The 22,021-nt window shown below is 40.7% G+C and overlaps 2 protein-coding genes and 1 long non-coding RNA gene across 11 annotated transcripts in view; 2 read left to right on the top strand and 1 right to left on the bottom strand.

Moving 5' to 3' along the window:
- Nucleotides 1-5,482, top strand: LOC110520063 (CD302 antigen). Its single transcript, XM_021597068.2, has 6 exons — nt 1-185; nt 2,338-2,463; nt 2,877-2,987; nt 3,507-3,689; nt 3,973-3,996; nt 4,098-5,482. The coding sequence occupies exons 1-6, from the start codon at nt 95-97 to the stop codon at nt 4,313-4,315; spliced, it is 753 nt and encodes a 250-aa protein (XP_021452743.1). The 5' UTR covers nt 1-94; the 3' UTR covers nt 4,316-5,482.
- Nucleotides 5,483-9,292: 3,810 nt separating this feature from the next.
- On the bottom strand, nt 9,293-14,145 carry LOC118958036. Its single transcript, XR_005047120.1, has 3 exons — nt 13,994-14,145; nt 12,214-12,308; nt 9,293-9,764 (listed from the first exon to the last, which is right to left on the bottom strand). It is a non-coding gene; the product is annotated as an uncharacterized LOC118958036 (long non-coding RNA).
- LOC110520061 (bromodomain adjacent to zinc finger domain protein 2B) overlaps nt 13,006-22,021 on the top strand; it is a 98,564-nt gene continuing 89,548 nt past the window's right edge. For all 9 annotated transcript variants that reach the window (XM_036974331.1, XM_036974337.1, XM_036974335.1 and 6 more), the window contains exon 1: nt 13,006-13,210. The gene's annotated coding sequence lies outside the window, so the exon portion shown is untranslated. The remainder of the gene's footprint in view (nt 13,211-22,021) is intronic.

Genomic DNA, 22,021 nt, shown 5'->3' with positions numbered 1-22,021 from the left:
TCGGGCACTCTAGAGGTGGGGTTACATATCAATGTGAGATGCTGACGTATGAAGCTCTGAAAAACTTCCGAGCCATGAGTTGGAGTTCGCGGACATGGAGTCAATGAAGAAATGGCACCCTCGCCCCTTAGCCTTATGCAATCTCCTTTTCGTTGTTGTTTATTGGCAATCTACTTTAGCTGGTGGTAAGTTGAGATAATTAACTATTGTTTAATGTTATTATATTAAGTGGATGGGAAATGCTCACTTCGTGTTGTTCGAGAAAGTTGAAGTATTTGTTGTGCTTTCAGTTTAAACGTGTAACATTTCGACAAAAGTTCACTGAACGACATTGTAACATTGCTGACGTTTTTTTGTCGGCATGTGTTTTTTATAGGGATTTATATTTTCATTCGGTTACATGCCAAACATTCTAGTATTTATTAGAAACGAATAAAGCTGCCCTCATAATTTGGCTTGTAACAATGTACGTTATAATTCAGACATCGAGGTATACTGTTGAAGCAAACAATATGTGTCCACATAATTTCCAAAGGTAGCAAGGCAGTGTAGCCTAGTCTTCAAATCGTCTTCTGTAAAATGTGCATAATGTCAAAGTGGGCCCACCTACAAAATGTAAACAAACAATTTACTCCATGACATTTTCGCTGACATGACACTTGATTTCTGTCTGACAAGATAATGCAATTGCACTAATCTCACGAAGGTATCATGGGATACATTACATTTAAAGGGTATATTTAATTATTTGAAATTACTGGACTACATCCAGACGGTGGCTTTAAAAGTACTTAATGCTTCTCTTGCTATAAAAAAAAGTACGTGATTCCTCAAGAAACACAGACAAAAAAAGATTGGGATCACTGCTAGTTTTAAGGTTATGGCCTATTTTATCCCATCCTCGTCGATTACTTTGGGCTCCCGAGTGATGCAGAGGTCTAAGGCACTGCATCTCAGTGCTAGATGTGTCACTACAGACACCCTGGTTCGAATCCAGGCTGTATCACAACGGCCGTAATTGGTAGTCCCATAAGGCGGTGCACAATTGGCTCAGCGTTGTTCGGGTTTGGCCGGTGTAGGCCGTGATTGTAAATGCGAATTTGTTCTTAACTGACTTGCCTAGTTAAATAAAGGTTATATTTAAAAATATATATATATACATATAAATTGGCATGGTAGGCAATGTAACCAATCCCAGCCCTCCTTTTACTTGCATCATTGCGCATCCTGTGCAATGACAGAGGTGACCATTTAATTTAAAAAAATGCACATTCACTCTGTTGGTAATGCACACAAATTGGGTCATACCTGTAACTCTAAAAGCAGCAGAGATCCCACTTGCAAGTAGAGTATTATGTTCTTTAAAAAAATAGAAAAATTAGCCAAATCAAAACTATTTTATTTTCAATATTCATGTTTATATTTTGGAATATTCATAAATTAAATGTAAAAAAAAGTGTTAGAAATCAAAATACTACTCCTATTAGAGCAAGCGGTAAAGCTTAATCTGACACTTTGTAGCACCTATAGATGAAACACTATGGAGTCTTAAATGTCATAAATAGACCAGCTTCGATCAAGTATTTCTCAATTATGCTTTTAGATACAAATGTCAACAAACCTTCCTCCAAAGGACTATTCGATGGATAAATATTGTGTCTGGGGTTTTGTGAAGAATCACTCCAAACATCCTTGTTTATCGGTGTTACAGCTTCACGTTGCTTGCTTAGCGAGTACCACCCTGGCTCGAACTCGGGACCCCTGCTTTGCTAACACAGGTGACCGCCCTCCGCTGATTCACAAATTTCCAACGGTTTGAGCCACCCAAAAGGTAACAATTGGATGGCTCCATCCGTGACATTTCAAGCTAGCTGTGGAGTGGGCTTACGGTACATTCTTAACTCCGTTACACTCACCCTCTTTAAACTCGCTACACAGCGAACCCAGCTGTTGAGCTGAGCCCATTTGCGCATCTGGATCACGGCATCACTGTTATGCATGTCATGTTGCTTGCTTAGCAGCTCAACATGGATGTCATGTCACTTTAATTCAGCTCATACCTGGCTCGAACTTGGGAACTCTGCTTTCTTAACACACATAACAAACCTTGACCACTTTCCAACGGTTTGAGCCACCCAAAAGGTACCAATCGGATGGCTCCATCCGCGACCTTTCAATCTAGCTGTGGAGTGTTCTTAACTCCGTCACTGGTGGCTCTTGCTTGACTTGTTTTCGGTGAGCTGTTGGAAATTTAGGCTAGGACCAGGGACACCTTACTTTGTTTGAAAATGAGGATTGAGACTAGTGTTTTTGTCTAATGATTCATTCTCCCCACAGACTGTCCTGCAGATGGGCGCACCTGGGTGCCTTTTGGACAAAGATGCTACCACTTTGTCCATGGAGAAGAAGACATGGCTAAAAGTTATACGATTGCAGCTGCGAAGTCTCTCTGCTCAGGACATGGTATTTACAAGTCATCAATATGTTGCAACTTTTTTTGTTATCATTGTAGGCCCAGGGATCAATTTCCAAAGACAACTATTCAACTATTCAAAGTTAGAGTAGTAGAATACACAACACAAGGTGCAATTTCGAAATTAGCTTGTGCATAAGCAGTTTTCGTCTTGTAAATTTCACTTAGTGCCCCCCCCCCCCAAGAAGGCTAAGGCCAGCTCTGACTGCATGTATGGATGTAGGTATGCAAACCTGTGAATCACTGTGGCCCCCATGATGAGTTCAACGTTTTTGTGTCCCCCATCCCCTCAAATTTGCCCATTCCTGATTTAGCTGATAGGCTTTGATTTATTTTAACCATTTTAAACTACTCTCAATGTTTGTTTTTCAATTGCAACAGATTGTCTTGTGTTTTCTCTTAGAATTGGTGAGTGTCCAAAGTGCAGAGGAGAATGATTTCATCATCAAGTACAGTCCACAGGTGTGGAAAGGCAACATCCATGTGTGGTTGGGCATGTATTATGACAGTGACGGTAAGTAAGAACTGATATTTATTCTGAAATTATGGCACCTCTGTATTATGAAGGCTACTTTGCCCTATTATGTGATTGTACCGCATAATGTGGTTACGTCACCGGCTGGCATAATCCATATTATACAATGGGTGGGTCTAATCCTGAATGCTGATTGGTTAAAAGCACATTCCAGCTGGTGTCTATTCCACAAGTTACCACAGGCATTTTAATGTCATAGATTTAGCCGATTTACTCTGTTCCATCTGACTGCGCAATCCGCTGTTTCATCAGCCCAGTAAGGGAAGTTATGAACTTGATCTCCACTATAAAAAGCATCTATACATGATATGGAAAAAATCCGACACCACTGGTATTCTTCGAACAGGGTTATTTTGACTGTGCATAACTTTATTTCTTTCAGACAAGGTTTGTTTGGCTTATGAAGGAAAGACAAGTCAAATTAACAGAGGGAGAGAGAATAAGTGAAGTAATTGCTATTTTTCAAATTTTGATGTCTTGTTTTTTCTGTTTGATAAGATGAGGACTTTAAGTGGCAAGATGAGACGGGCCTGAGCTTTAAGAACTGGGGGAACAGCTCCAGCTCGCCTGACTTGATTCCCATGGACACCTGTGTGGCAATGCACAGCACCACAGGGGAGTGGGAGAAAGTCAGCTGTGTTGAAAACCTAGAGAATGGAGTGGTCTGTGAGACTGCTGAAAGTAAGGCCCTATTTTTGTATTTTTTTTCCAGCAGCATTTGTCTTTCTACTCGGGACACCCCATAACGAACATCGTCTGTGCGCAGCGGGCGGCCTTCAAATAACCTCCAAACACAGAAAAATTTTATTTCCCGCCGACATAGACCAGTGGACGGACATAGGCCCACTGTAGCAGCCATGTGTTGTTTTGACAATTTGATCAACAAGTGTATACAGATGTTGTTATTTTCATTCATATTAGTTATTTTTATGTTTCACTAATATATTGTTCATTTATTTTTCAGAAGCAGAGAAAAACGGCAAACCCGGTAAGAGAAGCAAAGCCATTTTTCCTTTATTTTGTTCTTGAATAGCCATACAGTAAGATCAATGGTAACCTCTCTCCCTGCATTGTTTATGTCCTGCTCAGCTACTAGTCCACTGCTCTCAGCTCTGGTCATTCTGAGTGTGGTCGCCATCATGGGGATCTCGGCAGTCTTTTGGTTCCTGCACCAGAAGCACCAATTCGGTGCCGTCCTCGCATCGTTCGAGTACCACCCCCCGTTCAGGGCTCCCACCTCTGACGAGGCCTGCCTAGTGGAGACCGAGGAGACAGAGGAGACAGAGGAGGCTGATGACATGGCTTAATGGAGATCCTGCTCTTAGATTCTGCTGTGTGGAGTCACTGTTGGAGGAGAGGCCTAGAGAGAAAAAGGTGACCCTCTTAATTAAGACTGGTTCCATTGTTCCGAAGAGATGCTTTGACAGGTAAAATCACATCCTGCTATGGGATGACATGCGTAGCAACACTTTTACCACCAACTAGTGCCACGGTATGTCCCGTCCTTTGCACTTTTGCCTGTCTGAATGGGCTCCCATGTGGGTATTGGGTCAGTCTGCTCTTTCTTCTTCTTTGTTGTGCTAGCCAAACAGGATATGGACGAAAATATGTTGTCAAATGACATTTAGCCTACGCACCGAATGCGTTGCATGCCGTTAATTCGATACTCTTTTGAATTGTGAGAATCACGTGTTTCAATCGTCAAAGAAGTTGGGTCTCCCGACGTCTTCTGTCTGCATAAAGTTGGCGATCTTTGTACCGCATGGCGAGTCTGACATATGTAATCATTCACACATCTTTATGTTGTATTGCCCTTGTCAGTGCTCATACTTTTCAATGTGTCTCTTACCCTAGTGTCAGAACTTTGAATTTCTTAGTTCTCAATATGAGATCAATACAAGTCATTGAAAGTACAGAGGGACTAATCCATCATTCATACCTCAAACAAACAGATCAAGGCTTGTAAAATAGGTCAAAGAGACACATTTCAACCAGTGTGCATTTCTTTTTTCTCAGCAAGGGATCTGTAATCCTGTGTCCCATTGTCGTTTGTGTGCTGTGAAAGGCTTCTACAGATGATTACGTTTATAATAAGATATGATTTGTTGTGCATTAGTCTGTAATGACATGTATGAACTTCTATTCTATTCGTTTGAGTGAGGATCGTTTAGTCTTTCTCTAACAATGTCCTTGGTGGGACTACCTGAATAAACACTCATAATTAATTTCTTACAAAGCTATTAATCCAAATTCGAATTCATGAATATGGTCAGTAGTTTTACTAATGCATTAGTGATATGTTACAGTTTGAGGAGTGGTCCTTTAAATGGTGTTTTGTCAGCACTACATCCCTGAAGTTCTATGAATGTATTTGAAAGCGTTTTGCTGATTACCTTGCTATATTTGTTTAATTTGGCTTAAACTAAGCCCTGCTTGTTACACACAATAAAGTTTGGGCATCACCTGTGAGCTGGTCTCGTGTGACCAAGTCCATTCTTTAAAAAAAAAATGTTTTACCCCTTTTTCTCCCTAATTGGTAGTTAGTCTTGTCCCATCGCTGCAACTCCCATACGGACTCGGGAGAGGCGAAGGTCGAGAGCCGTGCGTCCTCTGAAACACGACCCTGCCAAGCCGCTCTGCTTCTTGACACACTCTTTGCTTAACCCGGAAGCTTGCCGCACCAATGTCTCGGAGGAAACCCTGTACACCTGGCGACTGTGTTAGCGTGCATGCGCCCGGCCCACCACATGAGTCGCTAGAGTGCGATGGGACAAGGACATCCTGGAATCGAACCAGGATCTGTACTAACACTGCGATGCAGTGTCTTAGACCGCTGCGTCACTCGGGAGTCCCCCTTCAAGTCCATTCTTGTTGAAGCCTGAAGTCCGAGGCTACTTGTAAGTTATGAGCCTGCCTGTATTTATTTAAGTGCCTTTGAAAGGGGTATGGTGCTAGGTGCACCGATTTGTGTCAGGAACTGCAACGCTGCTTGGTTTTCCTGTGTGTATCAAGAGTGGTCCATCACCCAAAGGATATCCAGCCAACTTGACACAACTGTGGGAAGCATTGTCATCAACAGCATCCATGTGGAACGCTTTCGACGCCTTGTAGAGGCCATGCCCCGACGGAATGAGGCTGTTCTGAGGGCAAAAGGGGATGCAACTCAATACTAGGAAGGTTTTCCTAATGTTTTGTACACTCTGTGTGTGAGCATCTCCTCTTGTGGGGAAATTGTTTGAGACGGTACATGCAGTTGATGTAGTTGCTGTACTTGTTGCTTCTTTTGGCAAACATGGCACAAGTTGACATGACTGTGTTACATAGTTTGTCAATGGAATCTCAAAGTAATCCCTCATACATTGGTTTGCATTTCCTTTCCTTTAGGAGGGGCTTCAACCTTTTAACCCAAAGGCATGGAAATACCTTCTATAAAGTACTGTATGAGAAGAATCCTACCCAACCCCAGGGTTTCAAAACTCCAGTAAGTGTCAATGTCCAGGTTTTCCAGAAAACACAGTTGGATGACTCCTGGATTTTTGGACCCCCCCCCCCCCCCCCAATTCCGATTGACATCGATTTTTGCAAACCTACCTAACCCCAAAGTGCAACACGAACAATCTGAAGTGATGTCAACCATATCCATATCAGCATTATTCTATCCATTCCTCAGATCGTTCCAGAACTTTACAGCTAAATATACATCTGTCAATGCATAATTAAATGGGTGATGAATTAGGACACCGGATTGAGGACATTCTAATTACTCCTTAAGGGATATTTAATATTATAAATCACTGTCATCTGTCAGGCATGAGAAGTATCGTACCGACCCTCCATCTGTATGAAAACCTGTCCTGGCTCTGCCATGGCACTAGAGGGTAGTATTCATTAGGCACAAAAATGACTTATGGGCGATGGATCTATCTGAATTTGTCTAATAAGAAAAACTCACTTTCAATTTCCATTGCAAAGCGTTTTGGTACGCTTTGAAATGGTGTACACTAATGAATACAACCCAATTGTCCTTCTTCCGTACCTTCGGATTAAGCGATCTATATTTTGCTCCTAGAAAATAACTTCCATCTGGAGATTGTATGTACATTTTGGTCATGTAGCCCTCCAGCAAGGGTCCAATGGTGATGTCAACAGTTAGAGATCCATAACATCTGACATCTCACAGGGTAAGATCAGGAGAGAACTCATAATATAATGTTGATTTAGGAGCTTGGCCACTAGGTGGGACAGTGGATCACATTTCCAGCCTGTACTTTCCAGGAACAGCAACAGAAACAGATTGCCTAAACTCTTTGAGGTAATCATGCATTGTCTATGTTTTTTTTATTTTTTTTAGGTAAAAAAAAACAACTTGATAATTGTTTAATCTAATTGTAGAATAATTAGATTATTCAGGTAGAGATTATGATAATGATCAAGTGTAAGTATTGAACTTGATTAAGATAAATATTCCGGGCTGCTATCTGTTCAGTTTGATTTATGGCACGTGTGCTAGTTTGTGGGAAAAAACTTATATGATTGGTTGAAAAGTCTGTTCAAATGCATAGTTTTTCAACTGCAGCATGCAGTCTGTTTTCAAAAGTATAGGCTTTAACTTTACTGAGTGGGGCATGGCCATGTATCTAGATTTAAACAAAGCTAGCCCATCCTGATTCAAAGTTCAGTTGAAGGAACATAGATTACCAGTAACTAATCCCACAGATCAAATGGCAACTAAGAACAACAAATGATCCGGTCAGGAAAAACACAAGGCCCAGAGGAGTGTTTTTCTTGTAATGCGATACATCAGGACTCCCATAGTTCCTCTTAGGAAAAGGTATATTTCAGTCCTTAAACTGTTTTTATTGGACATTTTCCTCAGTGCTCCTCAAGTTACTTTGCTTATTCACCTGAAAAATGTATAAGCATGCACAACATGTATACTTCTTGCTATGGAGGCACTATGGATATATTTCAATATTATGAATGCATATCCTTCAGACAAAATGCATTTAAACAGAATATTATGTTCACAATATTCACTATCCCTTTCTAATCATGGCCCTCTGTGGCTTGCAGATGAGTCCAATTGAAATTGTCAGTCTGATCATCTTTTCTTTTTTTTTGTTGCCAAGGGGTTACATACAACAATACATCCTAGAAATAGACTGTGCAGACAGACATTAGAAATGCCCCTCTGTCTGGATGGGATTTCAGCAGATGTGTTGCAATCACAGAAGAATGCTTTGTGACTTGTTCAACCCAACTTCACCACAATTTTCCCAGGATCCAGTCTGTTTCACCCTCCTTGCTCTGGACAAGGCAGCTATGAATATTCAACAAAGCATAATGCATTAGATAGGAATACAATAGCAGCTTGCTGTGAATGCAGTTCTCCATGAAAGGAACATTGAATGAAGCTTTTAGAATGGTTTTGAGTATGTTAGAAAAACGATGCTATTTGAACCCAACCCAAGAGCTTAAGCTAATTTTTTGGAGCTGAGAGAGCATTTTAAATGTTTATACGAATCCATTGACAATCAATTTTATTAGCTTTGCTTTGTCTTTGGTTTTAACAGTAATGCCAGATCAATTCAGCCATTTATTATAGAAGTGGTCCCAAAATTAAACAGTACACACATATATTTTTATATATTTATATATATCTCGTAGATGTAGTGCAAGGCCAGGTTTTCTAAAATTGATGTTTGTTTTCATGCCCAGAAGCGATTATCATAATTAATTGTAGCATTAATGTGGGCAAAAAAAGCCTAGCTTGAGTTTTTTTCTACGATGGGACCAGCTTACATTCTAATTACCTTGTCTAGCATGGTACTTTATTTTTCCAGACAGATCTATGCTTTTGTGTTTTCATTTTTTTCCTGCTGCTTCCTCAATACAAGTGTTGCTGTTTCACCCCAAGATGGATCGTTTCTGGAGAGCATACATTATGTAAAGACTGTTGCCATTATGATTATGGCTGTAATGGCCTAATTTCGATCAAATAACACTGAAGGCATTTCATTCACACGTCTGCCTTGCCACAGCTTGGAGGAGGATGGGCTTTGCACTGACCTGAAATGGCTAATTAAAAGGGACAGTGGTATGCATAAATAAGATATGACATTAACAGTTGGTATGAAAATGGGATGCACAGAGCCACTGCTGTTCACTAGAGGTTATCAAGTAATATGTGTATTGTTGCATTCATTTGTGGACAAAAGATGCTAAGCTCACTACAAATATGCCAACAATTACTCTGAAATGTTCAATATTTTATGCAGCGCTTATAGTACATGTACTCGCAATTTCGTGAATATTTCATAAGCTCTGCCAACTTGTAAAACACTCCTGAAATATTTCCCTGAATTTCACACGTTCAGACATTTCTGATGCCAATAATTTAATCTACTCTGTGATTCATGTGATTTCTTACCGAAAATCAATTATTTCATCCAAATCATTATTTTCCTCAAAGTATCATGTTTTACCACAGTCAAATCCAGGTTTCTTTTCAAACTCAATTATTTCATTACATTTCAACTCGGTTCTTTAGTATTCACTATCATCCCCCTCTCCTGCCTTTTCAAACGAAGGTGCCTGTAGACAGAAGTGTGGAGCATGAACACGTTTCCCATGTTCTCGAAGGCTCACGTTTCCCATGTTCTCGAAGGCTCACGTTTCCCATGTTCTCGAAGGCTCACGTTTCCCATGTTCAAGAAGGCTCACGTTTCCCCTCCATTCACTGTCCAGGAACATACTCTGATCAACAGAGGAAAAACAAAGGCCACTATTTACATAGCTGTCCACTGCAGAATAATTTTTATAAGAAAGTCTATTCTGAGCCAAAATTGGTCTGTGTAATTTGTCTTGTGATGTGATAGTTATATGGATGGATGAATTTTGCTTACTTGATAGCACATTCCATGCCAGATTTTCCTGGTCATTTCTCTCTTTCCTCTGGGTCTATAATTTGCTGGGAATGCTTCTTCTTATGTGAAGTACATGTAAAATGAGTTTCTGGTGGGATTTTACAATGTTTAGATGACAGGTCCTAGTCACTGATCTTGTATGTTGTATGGATCTATCTCTATTCCACCAACGCACTCCTGTATTAATCCTGATCATGTTTTTGTCAGAGTGGGTGATGTTTCCCTTGATTTATGTCATTTTTAATTCTGCGTGAAGCGCTATTATATTTGTAAATGTGATTGCCACACGTTAAAGCCTTGCCTGTGTGTGCTAGATGCAGTTGCTAAATATTTTGAGGAGTGCAAAACTTAGAGGTAATTTTGAATGCAATGGTTATCACCCAGTCCCGCTGCTACAAAGACATGAAACACGTAATGATGTAAGCACAGACAAATTGGCCTGGCGTTGGAACACCTGAAGGGATAAATATTTGACTTATACCTATGTCATTAAAAGGAATCAACGTGTTCTATCCTAAATTGTCAGACCTGGAATACTTCCCTTGGTACTTGTCTGATATCCCCTGAAATGAAATGTATATCAGTCTGGATGGATGCCACCACTGATACCACACCATTCCAGTTGTTACACCATCATTTAATATTTCCATTGGGCTAATATTTTAAGATCCCACACCAGGGTGTACCATAGACACATAGTACCATAGAGTGTTGGTGTCCAGGACAGACACGTATATGTCATCATTAACCCTTCTAACCTATCTGGACAGTATTGTTTTGTTCAAAGGGCAATATATACCTCATTGTCATAATTCACCTGAAGCTCATGTGATTAAATAGCTTCTAAGTGGCCCAAACTGGGTGATATTTAAAACATCCATGGAAAAAATAAAGTTAGCAACCATTGTTGCATGAAAAACAGACCGTGCTTTGAAAATGTGAAAGCCCTGTTTTGTAGGGCACTAAGACAGTAATTTAACTGAACATTGTAATTCACTTTAGGTTAATTAGTCAACACCAGTAAACTGTTGTCTTAATGGCATATATTACAATTGGGCTTTTAAAAGAGGCCTAGCAAGATGAACCCTGAATTTAATCACGGACAGAAACCTTGGACTGCATTTACCCTGTTTTTAGCTGACAGGGGAATTTGCGTCATGTAAATTAAATGTATGTTTGGTGCTTGGAGACTGGTTTTTAATGGAATTATAGGGAGTTGTGTACTGAGATTATTACAATCTGTATTATCTGAATGTGTCAGGTGAAAATCGATAATGACAAGCACAGCCCCTGCGGCTGATGGGTATCCTGGGCTTGTCATGGACTGACAGAAACATAATAATTAAAACCAAATCAGCACATTTTATTTGTTTTCCATAAGTCTCCGAAGAGATCATCTTACTATGTCTTTTGATATCTCATTCTACTTTCTAATCAACACTCTTTAAAAATATATTTTATAGACACAGACTGTTTGCCCCCCCCCCCCCCCCCCCCCCCCCCCCCCCCCCCCCGTGTGCTTGCATTGCACTCATTGGACTTGCACTTATTGAGTTACAAATGACCGAGTAAAGGCTGACATTTTCATTGCATGTGAAAAGGCCTGGCCAGTGAAGCCTCTTGATGCAGCTTTGAGCTCTTTCATCACTCGCTGTCCCTAATGAGGATTATCCAATACAATTAAAATGACAAAATCATCAAATCATTTTTCTTCTCCCACCATCTCTGTCGATCCAGGCAAGCTTGTTTTATCCAGTTAAGGACGTCTGAATGTAGTGTCTTTACTGACCCAGAGGAAGGGGGGAAATCAATGAGGCCAAGGATGGTGAACAAGCAAATAAACCTGTTTAAAATTCACAATGCGGAATACGCTTTCTCCCCCCACATAATACAAGAGTGACTTTGTTTCTTAATTAGTGTATACAATTACTTCTAGTGCATGTACAATTTGCTTAGGTAAAAGCCACAGTTCCCTTAATTCAAAAGCATTTTGCTCCCTTGAACAGTCACAAAGCTTTCGCTGCTAATTTCTGCACGCTCTGAATATTTTGCTATCTGTCTAAAAGCAACATATCAACAATTAAATTGAAGGATTTGGTGATTAAATGTAGCCTATATGTCTCATAAAAGCGTTAAAACACGTTTGTTTTTTCCCAAATCTAAAATGTGTTCTTATATGCACTCTAGTTAAATTGAACCACAAACATATTTGTTTTACCTCCACCCCCCCCCCCCCCCCCCCTCCCTGTCAATTTGATGATTCAATGAACAGTACCTACATAAACTATCTACATTTTCACAGTGTTTGTTGAATGTAATATTTTGCATTCCCCCGACTAGGTCACAAGGTCTCCGCTCAGCCTGTTGCAGATGTCTGATCAAAGAAAGAAAAAACACAATTAGGCACAGATGGCAGTCTTTGCCCAACTCTAGTAGATGTGCTAACAGATAAGACTGCGTTTCTGTATTAACTGCAAATTATCCTAAAACACTTAATCAAAAGACCAATGGTTCACATATTCAAATGGCTCTGTGATTATGTAGTCTTTCAAGGTGTACCTTTTTTAATTTATCACAAGACAAAAACAGTGTTCACCCAGATTTAAAAAAAAGTGTTTGTGTAATCTTTTCACGTATTGTTTGATTATTTATGCATTTTGTTACATAATTGCAATGATCTAATGTACAAATACATAATCAAATACATAATCAGTGTATATAAACTGCCATCCATATATTTTCCCAGTTTTCCCACCACTGCATTCCACATTCATCCTCAGCATATACCTTTATTAGTTTACCACAATTACCCCCAAACCAGTTTATTTAGCCTACATGTGATGTGTTGCTCACTTGATTTATTTGCTTTTTCCCCCCAGACTCCTGAATTCAGCATTTTGTTGAAATGCAATATCAATCATAGATTGCTTCCAGGTTGAATAAAACAATACCTGCCAGATGCATAGTCTGGTATCTGTTTACAGTCATTTCTAGCAATGAATTAAGTTAATTAATCAGACAAAAGTTTGCATTGTTGGAGCTTTTAGCTGACGTCACTTTTGTGCCTTGAAGTGAAGCTGAACAAACCTTGAGAAGAGTCTCCTTCAATCTGCCGTATAGTAGTAGCCTAACTAACACACACACTCAATTACAGCCCAATTTCGTTCTTTATAATCTCCTGGCACTGTCCGCAAACAACGCAAATCTGGGGGAACATAACGCTATTCTTACATAGTAACTGACGCGAAGGAGGATACGTAAAGTGACGGAAATTAGGTGAGTTTTCTTATGTTTTGTAGTGGGAAGTTAGCTTACGTTATCGTTCATAACGACGTTCAGTTTGCAATTTCGCTAGAGATTTCAACGCTTGTTAGCTCGATTTCTGGCTAGCTTGCTAGCACCTAGTTCTATCGACGCTGTCCAGCAGCTTGCCCTTTATCATGTAACCTATCCTGAGTGGAGCAGGTTGCTACAAACTTGTCAGGAATGATAACTTGTAAATGTATCGACAATACCAGCACTCGGGTTTTTGTTACTTTAACTAGTTGCTAACTTAATGGCGAGATTCACGTATATTTCTATCACTTTTTTACGGCGTAGACTGAGTAGGTGACTGTCAGTGTCAGCTTGCTGGTTAGCTAGCGAATCTCGTCTTTGTGTCCGTCGCTGGTGCGGCTTGACTGACCTTTTTTTAAAAAAAATGTAAACGCGGAGTAAAACAAGCTATCATTGAATGTCTGTCACAGATAAATGCATTTGGTGTCGGCTAGGTTTTATAATCACTAAGAAGTGTATATTTGAAATGTTTTAAACGATGTTGCAGGCAAGTTATGTGGAAAGAGTGCGAATGCTGAGAAAAGGTATTTTCAGTGTGTATTGAGCTGAAGATGCCAAAGTCTGCTCTTCATTGAGTAAACCTAATTTAAGTCACATATTACATTATTTCGCTGTTGCTTATTTGTGTTGTATCTAATGTTCGGACAATATGTTTGGAGGTGTTCGTGGAAATCCCATCCGTGTCAGCCAGTCCACTGCTTGGGTCCGAAGCTCCTTCCTTACCTCTTATCTTTTTGTATGGCTTCGTATAAAGACAAGCAACTGCAGCCCAGCAGAGTTTATTAAATGTATCCCTTTGTTTATTACAACGTGCACCATTTGTCTGCCCTCTAAACAACAAGCCACTCGCCATCTTGGGCAATTTAATCCACCCACTCTTTTCATTTCAAAGATCCGGAATGCTTATTAATTAGACACCAAAAGTGATCAAATGTTTCACGAGGACGATACATGACGTCAACTGAAGTTGTGATAACATTTCATTCTGTCTAACTTTCTAAATGACTGAGGCTATTGGTTTCATGTGTCTAAGTATGTTTTTTTTCATGAAGAGAAGGTTTAAACAATGCAAAGGCACACTGGCCTAAAATGGCTTGTCATTTTGAAGGGTGACAGGTGGTGGGGTTGAGTATTCTCAATGTTTGACTTATTGGACGGATTTTCATTTTCAATATTAAGGGAAGGAAAACGTATCAGTTAAAATTCAGAATCTTTAATGTGATGTGTGTGTGTGTGTAAAGGTTGTGTGTGTAAAGGGTTGTTACTTTCAGAACGTATGCCATTTGATTGAATAGATTTCCTAGGCAGGCTAATGCGCTACAAATGTATGAGCAGTCCAGACATCATATACAGCATATTGTTCTGTATGTCACTCATAACATTTTGTCTTATTCACGCCACTGTCCGAAAATGAACCTGATATTGTACCAGCACTAGGCTATACTGGTCTTTGGCGCTGCCAATCTGTGGTTCATTCAGGGAATTCTTTGAATGCTGCCTACCCCCAAAATTGTGTTCTTCTGAGAGCAGAATGCCTCTGCTCTAAGTGCTAATTGCCCCACCTCCCATTTCTTTGTTTGGATATTCACTGCATAGCTTAAATGTAAAGGAGCAAATGTTTAGCCAAATATCCTGATGTGTGGTTTTTCTCTTATGGGAATGCCTTCCACTTCCCTATGATGCATCGACTTGACATCTGCATAATTTTGTTGACATGCTAGTAGGTAATCAACAGTGGAAATCAATGATGGGTTAATACATATTGTTGACATATATTTGACATTTGTATCTAAAAGCATAAGTGAGCAATAATTAAAGTTGACATTTTGGCCATACCCAGGTCTCCTTTAACACTCCAGAATGTTTCACCTGTAGATGCTACAAAGCGAACATTGGTGTCCTAGGAAGCTTTACCGCTTGCTCTGTGAGGAAAATAAAATATTCTGCTCGTTCCCTAAGAAAATGAAGAATAGGCATAGGTGATGTATAACCTGAGAAAACAAGTGTTAAATACAACAAGCCGCAGTCCTTGTCATGCGTTTTTGAATGTTTTAGTATCATTTCAACTAGACTGCATTCAGAACATGATTGTTTGTTAGGACCATTGATTCCACATGTTACATCGGTTTTTCCTTTGACACTGCTCTGCTTTTTCCACTGGTTCTACAGCGGAATTGATTGGCCTTTGTAAATAGTTAATTGATAGTCAATTAACTATTGCTCACAGTCTAAGTGAAACGGCAAACATTATTCCCCTTAAGGTCCATAATTTTAAATGGCTCAAGCAGCCATTCCAGCCAAGGAAGCAAAATAAATCAGATTACAGCCTTGATGTGTTATTCATGCCTCCAGTAACTGCCAATGAATCAACCAATAACCAGATACAACGCTGGAAGGTCACTGAATTTGCCTCATATTTATTCCGAGCTCATGTTCTCGAAAACAGTCTCAGAACGAGGGAACAATAATGCATCGCAACAAATCACCGGCTCCGGATGTGAGCTTTAGCATTAAGAAAAACAGCAGTGGAGCATTTGAATGTTTGGAATATCGTAGGGTCCTTCAAGGATGGAAAATCTCATCAGTAGCTCACGGTTGCTAAATTGCTTGAAACAGCACTTTTAAATGCTAAGTGCCCAATGGTGTGATTAATACAGTTTATTTTCAGCTCAATCATTATTTCCAGCTATTCATCCACTTGGGTACAGTCTAGCCTATTCCTTGCATGGAGTGTAATATGTAGCTTATTGTAAAAGTATGCTATTATGCACAACACATAAGTACATTCATGATTTAGCTTCAAAAGGTTAGTTAGTGTAACTGGTAGACTAATTTGCATATATGAGGTTTTTAACTTAGGCTAGGCTCAAGCAGACTAAACAGCACAATATAGCCTGTACCAGAATGTAAAACATTCAGAATTTGTTTAGGGTAAAAATCAAATCAAATTTTATTTGTCACATACACATGGTTAGCAGATGTTTAATGCGAGTGTAGCGAAATGCTTGTTTACATATTAGATGTCCTAATACTGATGACAATATTAGGCTGACTTAATCTACCCAAAAAATAAGATTCAATCTGAATTTCCAAGATAAAACTGAAGATCTGGGTTCGAATACTCATACAAACATACTGTATACTACATACTTAATGAGTACATACTATCAGTTCATTTTACTATACTGTAAACAAACTATATAATTTCAGTTGAGCGTACTAGAGCTTCGCCTGTCTACTGGAAGTTGATGCTGTTGCTATGCTAGCTTGTTAGCAAAACAAATGACTAGCTAAACATTTTACGATTTCAGGTGTGTTTGTAAATTCAATCTGCAGTGCCAGAGTGCGCTCTGGGCATTTGTAAATTCAGAGAGTTTCGCTCTTGGAGCGTTTAGAGCGAACACTAGACGCTCTGGCCGAAGAGCACGCCATGGTTGATCTAATTGTTCAACGGCAGTCAAGCCCCCAAGCTAACTGGCTAACGTTGGCTAGCTACTTCCAGACACAAATGAGTGAACACCTCCACTCTGACCATTTTACTTGCCTTAGCAGAGCTGGTTAGGCTGTTTTCATGTTATCCAGCATGTTGGTGACTGTAACTGTGCTGCTGGCAACAATTTTAGATTCTTTCTTTTACTGACGTTTACTGACACCGGCCATATTCAACGGTGCACGAGAGTGCTCTGAAATCGGAGTAGATAGCCAGAATTAACAATGTCCATTGAAACGCACAATAACTATACCACTTAGCTAAGAATTTTAATATTTATTTTTACCTTTTATTTAACTAGGCAAGTCAGTTAAGAACATTTGTATTTACAATGACGGCCTAGGAACAGTGGGTTGTTCTGGGGCAGAACGGCAGAGTTTTACCTTGGCAGCTCAAGGGTTCGATCTAGCAACCTTTTCAGTTAGTGTAGTCAATAAACGTTGGTTAGATAGCAGATAGTTAATATACTGCCTGGCACGTTTGATGTATTAGTATCCAACTTACGTTAGGTAACTAGCTAACATACCGGTACATACTGCTGTAATGCTACGCGGTTCATAAAGATAGCTGACAATTTGTTAGCTACGCTAACATAACGTGTAACTTATTTGAAAAGTAGATACTTTATTAAATTGCTCAACATTTTCTTAACATTTGTCATTAGTTTGTCAATTAATTTGTATCCGGTCTCATCGGACTTCGGCTGCATATTTTCCGCCATTTTCTTTCAATGTGAAAATGTTGTGAAGCCATGCCCATTTTCTGAAGAATTGCATTAGGGGCCCGAAAAGTATGGAAATGGTGTCATGTACTTCGTGTTTTGTTGAATTTAGTACGACATCCGGGAACATTTTGGCATACTAACTATGACCAATAAGCATACTATATACTCCATTCACGTCACGGTTAGTATGAGTTATCGAACACAGCTAAGGTTTTAATTTTTTCCAACTTGGTCTTCCGAACGGTCAAGATTAAAGAGTTTGTCACAAACGTGGGTAAATGTTTTATTTTGCTTACCTGAGTTAATAAAGCAATCTCTAGCCGTATTAGGCTAAATTAGGTTGTTGTGATTTAGTAGCTTCTCTCTGTGAATAGTCACCATTGCCATCTTGAGTGTGAGGCTATTAACAAGGCTGGGGGGGGGGCAGCCTCTTTTCTATCTTTTGGTGGGATGTGAAAGGGGCCCAAGTGTGTTTTGGCTCTCCTCAAAGGATGAACTAAACCCATCAGTAATTATGGCAGCCGTCCTGATGGAGGACTGGCAATTGTGCGTTTTCACACCATTTCTTTCCCCTGTCCCTCCTGTTCGTACCCTTTTTCACAAGCTTGCACTCATTAATCAAAGACGCTGAACTCCTGCTGAGGGCTGAGAGGTTCATCAAATTGGCAGCCGGTTCACTGTAAAGAACAGCATGGCGAGGCTGTTAACACAGGCATAAATAAATCTAAGGTTGTCTTTGTATGCAAACCATGGAGGTTAATACTGTATAATTCAATGTCCTCTCTTTTTGTTTTCATAAATTATTTTATTTTATTAAGGCTTGACGTGAGTCCTTTTGTAGGTCAGGGTTGACGCATTCTGATTGGCTGATCCGGAGAAACATTAGGCAGGGTCATTTATTAGGAATATGTCAGGGACTGGGAGATTACACATTTTCCCTTCTGGTTTATTTTTCCGCTCCTGGAGATGGTTGTCATGTCTTAGCTGAAGCAGGGATGCTCCAATGATTGAAGTTCCCTGCTGTGATAATGAGCTCCATGTTTGAAATGCCAATAGTTAGGCCCGTTTTGTTTGGCTGCTTACTGCTATTTGCATCGTTAGCTGAAATTGCATGTACTGTAGTACACATTTAAACTGCTGGTATTTTGGAGGCCAGAGAGGGCTCTGGGATTTGGTGAATAGAATGTAGAGTATGTAGGATAGAAAAGTATATGTACAGCAATAGTTGAATAGGATGGCCTGGTTTAGAATACATATGAAATTAGTAAAACGGTATGTATTATTAAAGTGGCCAGTGTTCCATGTCTATGTACATAGGGCAGCAGCCTCTAAGGTGCATGGTTGAGGAACCGGGTGGTAGCCGACTAGTGACAGTGACTATGTTCAGAGCAGGGTATTGAGTGGAGGCAGGGTAGTGATGGCTATTTAACAGTCTGATGGCTTTGAGGTGGAAGCTGTTTTTCAGTCTCGGTCCCAGCTTTGATGCACCTGTACTGACCTCGCCTTCTGGAAGATAGTGGGGTGAACAGGTCGTGGTTCGGATGGCTGAGGTCCTTGATAAGCTTTTTGGCCTCCCTGTGACATTGGGTGCTGTAGATGTCCTGGAGGGCAGGCAGTGTGCCCCCGGTGATGCATGGGCAGACCGCACCACCCTTTGGAGAGCCCTGCGGTTGCGGACGGCGCAGTTGTCATACCAGGCAGTGATACAGCTCGACAGGATGCTCTCAATGGTGCATCTGTAAAAGTTTGTGAGGGTCTTAGGGGCCAAGCTGAATTTCTTCAGCCTCCTGAGGTTGAAGAGGCGCTGTTGCGCCGCCTTCACCACACTGTCTGTTTGGGTGAACCATTTCAGATTGTCAGTAATGTGTACGCCGATGAACTTGAAGCTTTTCACCTTCTCGGCCCTGTGGGTGGGGGCTTGCTCCCTCTGTCTCCTGAAGTCCACAATCGGCACCTTCATTTTGTTGAGAGAGAGGTTATTTTTCTGGCACCATTCCGCCAGGGCTCTCACCACCTCCCTGTTGGCTGTCTCGTTGTTGGTATTCAGCCCTACCGCTGTTGTGTCGTCTGCAAACTCAATGATTGAGTTGGAGGCGTTCATGGGTGAACAAGGAGTACAGGAGGGGTCTGAGCACGCACCCTTGTGGGGCCCCTGTGTTGGGGCCCCTGTGTTGAGGATCAGCGTAGTGGAGGTGTTGTTTCCTACCTTCACCACCTAGGGGCAGCACATCAGGAAGTCCAGGACCCAGTTGCACCGGGTGGGTTTCAGACCCAGGGCCCCAAGCTTAATGATGAGCTTGGAGGGTACTATGGTGTAGAAGGCTGAGCTGTAGTCAATGAACAGCATTCTTAGATGGTTATTCCTCTTGTCCAGATGGGATAGGGCAGTGCGATGGCGATTGCATCATCCATGGATCTATTGGGGCGGTATGCAAACTGCAGTGGGTCTAGGGTGTCGGGTAAGGTGGAGGTGATATGATCCTTATCTAGCCTCTCAATGCTACGTATGTATTCATAATTCAAGACAGCTGGTTGCAGTATGAGTGAAGACGTTCACTGGCTGTTATAACCCATTCCACTCACACACCAAGATTGTGTTTCAGCAGTGCCCCATTTTATTTATTGATCTTCATGCATTTAAAATCGGTCACTACTGCCACAAAGGCTTGCCATTTTAGCTGTGCTAGCAGGTCTGCTGCAGCCACGGTTTTAAAGATAAACTGTGCGGAAATCACTCCGCCATTTCCTGGTTTCTAAAATGGAAAATTTCAGTTTGTGACAAAACAAGCATTTCTAGTCTAGAGAATCATTGTACCATCTAAACTGCTGTGAAATATTTTTTCTATACCCCAAAATGTAGTGTTTTCATCTGTTTGAAGCTGGTGTGCAGAACTGAAATTAAAAGACTCAAAAATGAAACTTAAGAACGGGAAGCATAGAAATAGCGTACATAGAACAGATCTACTGCTTCTTAGACTTGCTTTCAATGAGTGACAGATCTATAACTCACATTTCTATGTGTATTTAGTCAGGTCTCCCAAAAAGTTACATATTGCAGCTTTAAATATTACATTTATCGAACACTGCATGAAATTACAAGGAAAAGGGAAAAACAATTGTGAATGTGGGTCAGTAGAAACCAACATTGGATACATTCTTCTTTGTTGATTCAAGCTCTGCTTAATGTCTCCCAAGATGCAGGAGGGGGAAGGAGGGAAAAGGACCCTGCCACTCCACATGATTGTAGGAAAGACGAATGACATTTGTGCATTTAGAACGATGCTGCTCCATTCCCATTTAGCCTCCATTACAACTCTTCCGGACACTTTTCCATGTTAACAATACTTGTTCAGTTTATTTAGTTAGTAGCCTAAACGGCTTTATTGGATCATGGCACCAACTGCAGGAACCTGTTTTAGCTGAATGGTTTAAAATGATCCCCAGTGTGTGGAAGGAGTGGATTATCAGGAATTATTTGAATGAGCATGGAGATGTCTCACGACATGTGGGCCTACTACACTACAGTAGGCGGGATTATTAGGCTATTCCTCATTTCTGCTAGTGCTGCATCATCAGGTGAAGACACAAGATTAAGTTGTCAGGAAAGGAAAGTGTTACAAGTTGTGACCAGGTATGGCGATAGACCTACATGTTTGCGGTTGGAAAATGACCTGAAGACGTTAAGACACTGTTAGTTTGACAGACAAAACGGTTTTCCGCTGAACTCCCTAATAAACGCTGAAACTCTGTAATCCATCACAGCTGTGTGGAGAGGATGGGAAAAGGAAACCTGGAACATAGCTGTTTTTTTTTATTACTCATTACTGTTGTTGAGCTGTCTCTCAAGGTAAGTTTCATGCTATTGTCTCTCTTCTTTAAGTGATGCCACGGAAAGACGGCTATTCGTAACATGAGAAGAAGGTTCAGCCCAAGCAGTTCAAAAGGAACTACTGGGAAAATACCTTTTATTTGAGGCCGGGAGTGACCTTTTACGCTCCCAGCGCTGGATGAAACATCAGAGAAAAGAGATACTATCCATCTCCTGCTCGCCCTCTGCTGTTGTTCAAACCACAAAATGGCACAGATGGAGTTGCAGGAAGAGCCTGTCTGTTGTGGGGAGGGCTAAATAGTGTATTAATTGCACTTTGCAGAGGTTGTTATTGATGTGTGAGTTGTGTGGAGATAGAAACGGCTCCTCCAGGCTATGGCAAATCCTCTGGGAGAGCTCCCCGGTGTAATCCAAATATTTAGAGCTAATTTAACATACAGGCAGGCGCACCGGCATTTTTTAGGAAGCAACTTATTTCTCTCTGCCCTACCATTTTCGGCGCTTGGGGATGCAACGGCACTCACTACCTCTTGTCAGAACATCTCAGCGTTCCTCAAGTGGATTTGAATCCTGTTGCTGCCCTGGGAACGCCACACAACCAAGGATCCAAACCGGTTATCATTTGGGTCTATTTCCTCTGATTCTGTCTCAAAAGATAATAAGATCTCATGTTCTCTCTCCGGTCATGTTTTAGACCAGAGCCAGCAT

The sequence above is a fragment of the Oncorhynchus mykiss genome, chromosome 3, assembly GCF_013265735.2.
Source record: "Oncorhynchus mykiss isolate Arlee chromosome 3, USDA_OmykA_1.1, whole genome shotgun sequence".
Lineage (NCBI taxonomy): Eukaryota > Metazoa > Chordata > Actinopteri > Salmoniformes > Salmonidae > Oncorhynchus > Oncorhynchus mykiss.
Note: the sequence above shows the minus strand (reverse complement) of the source record. Positions and strands in the feature narration are given on the sequence as shown.

What these genes read in the sequence shown, in the direction of transcription:
- LOC110520063 (XM_021597068.2), top strand. Translation starts at nt 95, where the DNA reads ATGGAGTCAATGAAGAAATGGCACCCTCGCCCCTTAGCCTTATGCAAT. An exon ending in GCAATCTACTTTAGCTGGTG is followed by an intron (nt 186 to 2,337) that starts GTAAGTTGAGAT and finishes TTCTCCCCACAG; the next exon opens with ACTGTCCTGCAGATGGGCGC. An exon ending in GGTCTGTGAGACTGCTGAAA is followed by an intron (nt 3,690 to 3,972) that starts GTAAGGCCCTAT and finishes TTTATTTTTCAG; the next exon opens with AAGCAGAGAAAAACGGCAAA.